Below are 6,719 nucleotides of genomic sequence, written 5' to 3'. Positions count from 1 at the left end.
CTCTCTCTCTTCCCCTCCCATGCTTATGCTCTGTCTCTCTCTCTCAAAAAAAATTAAATAAACATTAAAAATAATAATTTAAAAAAGGCACCAACCTAGTGAGGCTCTCATTAACCACTTTATCAAAAACTGTAACCTCAACCCCTTTCCACATTCACATTTCTGATACTCTATTTCTTTCCAGCATTTGCCATTATACACTATGCATTTTACTTAACTGTCTCTTTTACTGCCCATCTACTTTACTAGCATTTAAATTTTATAAGGATAGAGAATATTGTCTGCTTATTGTCTGTTTTATTCCACCCTGTATTTTTAGCAACTAGGTCAATGTCTGACACATAATAGATGCTCATTAAATATTTGGTGACTGAGTGAATGTAAAATCAGAACAAAACCTGATGCTCTGACTCTAACAATCATTTACTACAAAGAAGTGAAGAGAAGGAATGGTAAGGACAGACTATGTAAAACATATGCTATTTTATTATTTATTTAATTCCTTACCTTATTAAAAAAAGATTTGAGGTATATGTAAGATAAAAGTTATAGTTCATATATTTATATTACCTATTTAGGAAAGGTTTACGGTACAACAGATCTTATTTAAAAGCTAACTTCACAGGCACTTAATATTTGTGTGACATCAGGCAAATTATTTTTGTTACCTAAACTTCAGTTTCCCTCACCTGTAAAATAATAATGATGTAAAATAATAATGTATAATAATTCTTATATTGTAGGTCACTGGAAAACATGAATAAGGGCCAAGTTATTGTTGTCGTCCAAGGCTTATGGTAAGAACTTAACAAATGCTAGCTATTATTGCTATTGTTTGCTGTGCTGTTTATTCTTTATTAATTAATTCCCTGTAATTTTTTAAGTTTTGAATTAAAGAGCCTCATTATAAATTATAAATCCAATACATCAATAGGCTTAGGTATTACAAACCCAATATACTGAGTAGGTACACACCATATGGAGGCCATAATATATGGGCCCAGTGAGGGACTTATATTATTGGCCTCCTGAAAGAGATAATTATTCAACTGAAACCCTGAGAGGGACCACTCCTGATTTGGATGAGCCAAAGGTGTTACACAAACTGTCCACACATTCTGATTCATGACTCCAAGCTCTGCCTACAACAAAATAATGTGTTTATTAAAAGCATCAATATGTGGGATGTATCATGAAGTCTAGCTAAGAGTAGGCATCAGTAACATAAGGAGGTGGGGTTTCTACAAGTGTACCTTCCAATCAGTCATTCCATCATTTTCTTAAATTCCCAACATACAAACTACAAGAAAAAAATGAACAAAATGTGTATAGCTTTTGTACTCAAAATGCTTAAAATCTAGTTTCCATGAGGGCGATACCCAAACATAGTAAAAATTACCTAGCAATGAAAGATAATAATGGCAAGTGATGACATAAGGCAATATAAGTTCTACCACTATGAATGACATAAAAATTGCACTCATTAAGTCAAAGGAGGGATAAAGTAAGGAAGTTATGTGGCTGTATCCGCTTCTTGGAAGATAGACACCCTGTTCTGTTTCTTAAAAGAAGAACACAATTGAGACAAGCATGATCATAGAGAGAAGGGATTCCCACTGCAGGAAATAGCTCTAGCAAGTGCTCAGAGGTAGAAAAGGGTACAGTGTCTAGAAAAGAATTACTTCATTGAATAAACCTGGTAGAAATGAGCATGATGAATGTCTGAATTGCAGTATAGTAGTTAGGCATCCAATAAATTGTTTTAGCTTGAATTATTGCTTCCCTCCAACCTTGCTCTATAACCTGGCTGCACAGATCTCTAAGAGTGACTGAGTGTCTGTGGTTTGTGATTACCAAATCTAGTATTTAATCCCAAGCATATAATGACTTTAAAGTTTATGGTTTTCCCTTTTTCTTTCTCTCAAAATAATTTAAAAAGCATTAATATAAACAAATCTGGGGGGAAATATAGAGAAATCTGGGACTCAGTTATTGCAATCATTTAACAAATATTTATTGAGCACTTACTATGTACTTGGCATTGTTCTTGATACTGATGATTTAGAGACTTGAACAAAACAAACTGAAATCCTGGTTTCCATGGAGTTTACATGCTACTTTATGTGCATGTGTGGTAGTGATGGTAATAGTGGTGGAAAAGGGGATGTTATATCTGAGCCATTTCTTTAAATGGGCTTAATTCCTAGAATTTCTTAACATGATTTTTACTGAAAGCAAGTCTATTCAGTGGCCTAAACTTTATCAGTTATGAGTTAAATTGATTTAGTACTTACTATATGCTAAGATTTTTTACATTGTTCACCTGCCATATCTCACATAATTCTTATAAAACCCAATTGCTATTAATATTTCTACTTTTCAAATGAAAAAAAAATGAATTTCAGGTAGATCAAAAAATTTTTGTGCAAAAAAAGTTTCTGCATAATAAGTGGGAAAAATAGACTTAAACATAGTTCTTTTGGAATCCCAAAAACCTATGCTTTAAAATCATTATGCTACAGGGGCAGCTGGGTGGCTCAGTCAGTTAAGCATCTGACTCTTGAACTTGGCTAAGGTCATGATTTCATGAACAGTGAGATCAAGCCTTGAATTAAGCTCTCTCTGCCTCTCTCTCTCTCTCTCTCTCTCTCTCTCTCTCAGAATAAATAAACTTAAATCACTTCGGTATACTCTTTTTCTAAAAAAAAAGTTCTTATATTTACTCCCAAGGGATTTCAAAAATAAGAGAATTCTTGAATCTATGAGGCAGGCAGAAGGATTAACTAGAATGAGAAGTAAAAGTAAACTAGGTCAAGAGATCTAAGCCCTATATTAGGTTTGCTTCTGACACAGTATGGAATAGAGGAACTAGTCATTTCTTTTCTCAATCTTAATTTTCTTATCTTTGAAATGGGTCTAATACTTGCCATTCATATTTCAGAGATTATGCATTTGTGTGTGTAAATGGGTATGTTTAGAGCAGTAGGGTGAAAAGGGGAAATATTAAGATGGGGAACGTAGAATTATTTAGAAAAACAAAAAGTATCATCTGGATATGTTATTATCAGTATCATTACTTTCAAAAATAGAGCCATTTCTATAGACAAGATGATATGGACATCTGGTACAACTTTTTATGCTTTCTTATCAAAGACATAGTTTTGGTACAACATAAGCAATTTGAGATGATGACTTATACATCTATATAATGATCACATTGCCCCTTTTGGTGTGAGCAGTCTGAAATTAAATTGTTCTAATCATATTCTTTAAAAAATTAAAAGATAAATCCAAGTCAGTATGATATGAATATTTATCAAATTCAAACAACTTAGAGCTAACATCAACAAAACAACCCCAGAATATAAATAATATCCTTTGATTAAAAGTTTTCATTCCTTTCCTTCTTCAGAAAGCTCTCCTTCCAGAAATAGGTGGCAAGTAACACAATTTCTAAATAGTTAGATTGTGATGATCAATTCCCACAGCATTGGCTTTAGCTCCCATTTATTTGTTTTGCCCTATTAATTTACTGTTCAGTCTTGCAAGACCCCATGCTGTATCCATTTCAAACTATTTGCAGCTCTCCAAAGTGCTCTACTTCTTATTTCCACGTTTTTGTCATTCCCTCTACCTGGTATGCCTTCTTTACTTCAGGCTGCTTGGCAAAACTCCATCAGCTGTCAAGATTCAACTCAGAGGTGACTTCACAGTGAAACATTTCTTGACCAGTCCATGTAAAATTGGCCAGTGTTCTGTTTTGTTTTGTCTCTACAATGCGCTGTAAAGACTTCCATTACTAGTCCTGTAATATTTCAAACCACTTATTTGTGCATATGTCCGTTGCCTTTCCAGGACTGTAAACTTCTTGAAAGCAAAAACTGTTTTCTATTGATATTAGTTTCCCAGACTCCAGCATAGGGCAAAAATCACAAGTGTCCTTCAAAAATCTTTTCACAGATGAATGAATAAATGGTGATCCATGAATCACATTCTGAGAGCTGTAAGTTCTATGTGTGTGTGTAGAGTGTGTGTGCACTATATATACATGTATATTGTGGGTGTACTATATATAGAGAGATGCATATGTATGGCATATATATTCAGCACAAGTTTAATGCCTGTGTTACATAAAAACATATATGAAATATAATGAAATATCCCACTCTCAAAAAATTATTTTGACTATACTATATCATAAATGTTCATTTAACAAAACAATCATTGTAGAACAAAAGAAGGGATATTTATGGCTTATTCTGTGTAGAAAAAAATAAATAAATAAGAGATGTTTCTATTTTTTGAATCTTAACCACCTTAAAGTTTTGGGTCACTGTAACACCAATCATGTTAAATCATGTAAACCTAAGAGGCTATATACACTATGAAAAAGACTTTACAAGAACCAAACAAATAAATAATTCTAGGCACAAAGAAATAAAATCAAATACTTTAAAATGTAACTTGAAATAAAACAAAAATTAAAAAATAAAAATATCAGATAAGATTTTATTGTGCCAATTTGATGAACTATCAGACCACAAGTGAGTTGTAAATTCTTTTGCAAACATTGCTGTCTCAGAAGGAAAAGATAACCCGAAAAGAAAATTATACAAGAAAGCTCAAGAACTATTTATCGAAAGGAATTAAGCACATTTAAAATTGGAGTTAAACAACTCAAAGCAAGGTTATATGTGTTGTATGTGGCAATGTGCACGTTCTGAACTTCCATTGAAGTTCAGACTAACCAAAGTACTAAGAATGTATTATCCAAAAGGCATCTGAATTAAGATGTTGTTGGTAAACATCTTTTCATTTCTTTGCTTATGAATTTAACTGAGAAAAATTACAGTTCAACTCAAAAACCACTGACAATAGTCATGAGTAAAAACAAAACAAAACAAAAAAATCCCAAAACCCATATTAAAGTAACTTTGGACTCAGGTTTTCTTGCACATCTGAAATATGAAAACGGACTATCAAAACAACTGTTATCTCTTCATCTAAAATTATTTATGGAATTTCTCTGAAAAAAATTAAACACTTTGTTCTTTCAAAAAATATAAGGAGGGAAATCATTTACAATTCATTGAGCTTACAGGACAATGCATGCCATACACCATAATTAGGAAGAGGAAATGGTGACAGAGAAAGCCAAGTTGACATTTGGGCACACTCTAGTAGGCTTTTAAATATCTTTCTTTGCATCTTGTTTGCTAGATCCATCATAGGCATGGGGGAAAAAATGATTGCTACTTTTAAGGTTAACTTCAACCTTAAAAGTAGTAAAAAGTAAATTCTGTAGAACTCTGTGAAATGATCCATGGAATGCTGTCAGGCTATAGTTGTAAAAGCATTGGTCATCAAAACATAAATACTAACTGTTTGAAATTCAAATAGAAAACAAAAAGTCTTACAAAAGAGTGAGCAGCAGGGAGCACTTTAATAAAACTTGTAAACACAGAAAACAAAACTTTAGTGCCCAGACACATTAAAAATACTCCCCAGTAAAATAAAAGGGGAAAACACTTGACATTGATATGTTTTGAAGATTCTTATTTTAGGTATTAAATCTTAACTGCCTTAATTTTTTTTTTTCTGAAAGGCAATCATTTTTGGACTTCCTTCAATAAGAAACACAAGTTCAAAAAGCTAACAGAGATGTAATTCACTTAAATTATGCAACTGGAATTCCACAGCTGGCCTGTCTGGCTCACTGCTGAATGAACAGTGTCAGAAAACCTCTCCAATAATAACGCAGTCCTTCCGGACAAGGGGCAAATCTCCCAAACTTAGGCTCAACTTCGGAGGCTCATTAGCTACAGCAAGTGAATGTCAGCGGGGTGACAGCGGTGGGGCAGTGGCGCCCACGCAGCTGAAGCAACGAGCCCACCCCGAGCAGAGGATTTGTATGATCAATATCAGCAACTTCCAATGATAATAATTTGTTTATATGAACAGGATGGTCAGATATCCCACAGATCGTATCCTAATGCCATTAGAACCACTAAATTTAATCCTCGGCTGTTAATCAATTAAGCTGCACGAGCACAGGCAGCTCACAGCACTTTTTAAAAGAAAGACTTTAAATCCTAATCTAAAGCATGCTGTATAGCTTTTTATCTTCTCTGATTTCTTGGTTCTGGCCTACCTAAATAATGTTCATCTTGTCCTCCCCCAACTCCACCCCCCAACTGTGAGCCTGAACCTGAATAACAAACAGTTAAACCTGAAGGTCACTTCACAGCAGCTTCCAACATGCTCCCCCAGTGAGGCTGCTCGGCAACAATAAAACAAAGCCCTTGCAACCACCTGTAATAATCTGCCTGCTCAGCCAGCAATCGGAAAAGTCCTGAAGCTACACAAGGTAGACATTTTCTGCAGCTGGTTTAACATGTATATTGTGCCCAGTTGCCGGCTCGCCTCCTCTTACCTTCACGTTAGTCCGGAGTGCACAGTAACATGCAAAGAACATTGCAGTAAATAAGGAGCATATGGACCGGTATTCAGCTTCTCAGCACAGCGCAAGCCCCACACACACGATCCTGGGCATGTGCTACTAAGGAGCATCCGTTCCCTCTGTCAGTTTGAAAATGCATTGATCTCTGTTTTCTCTGACTACAAAACGACATGTCTTGAAGGCACTGAGTGAGAGCTCAAAATCTCTTCATTGGCTATATATAGCATTGTGCCCAGTAATTTCAATTAGCTGAGAATTC

General features: G+C 34.6%; 1 protein-coding gene across 3 annotated transcripts in view; it reads right to left on the bottom strand.

Annotated features, from left to right (window-relative positions):
* DLG2 (discs large MAGUK scaffold protein 2) overlaps positions 1 to 6,490 on the bottom strand; it is a 1,380,463-nt gene extending 1,373,973 nt beyond the window's left edge. For all 3 annotated transcript variants that reach the window (XM_039231798.1, XM_039231799.1, XM_039231801.1), the window contains exon 1: positions 6,434 to 6,490. In XM_039231798.1, the coding sequence (XP_039087729.1) occupies positions 6,434 to 6,475 (42 nt within the window). In that variant the 5' untranslated portion in view covers positions 6,476 to 6,490. The remainder of the gene's footprint in view (positions 1 to 6,433) is intronic.
* Between the last annotated feature and the right edge of the window lie 229 nt (positions 6,491 to 6,719).

This window comes from Hyaena hyaena, unplaced genomic scaffold (genome assembly GCF_003009895.1).
Source record: "Hyaena hyaena isolate Hyena2069 unplaced genomic scaffold, ASM300989v1 scaffold_59, whole genome shotgun sequence".
Lineage (NCBI taxonomy): Eukaryota > Metazoa > Chordata > Mammalia > Carnivora > Hyaenidae > Hyaena > Hyaena hyaena.
The sequence above is the reverse complement of the archived record's forward strand: the minus strand, read 5'-3'. Positions and strand labels throughout refer to the sequence as shown.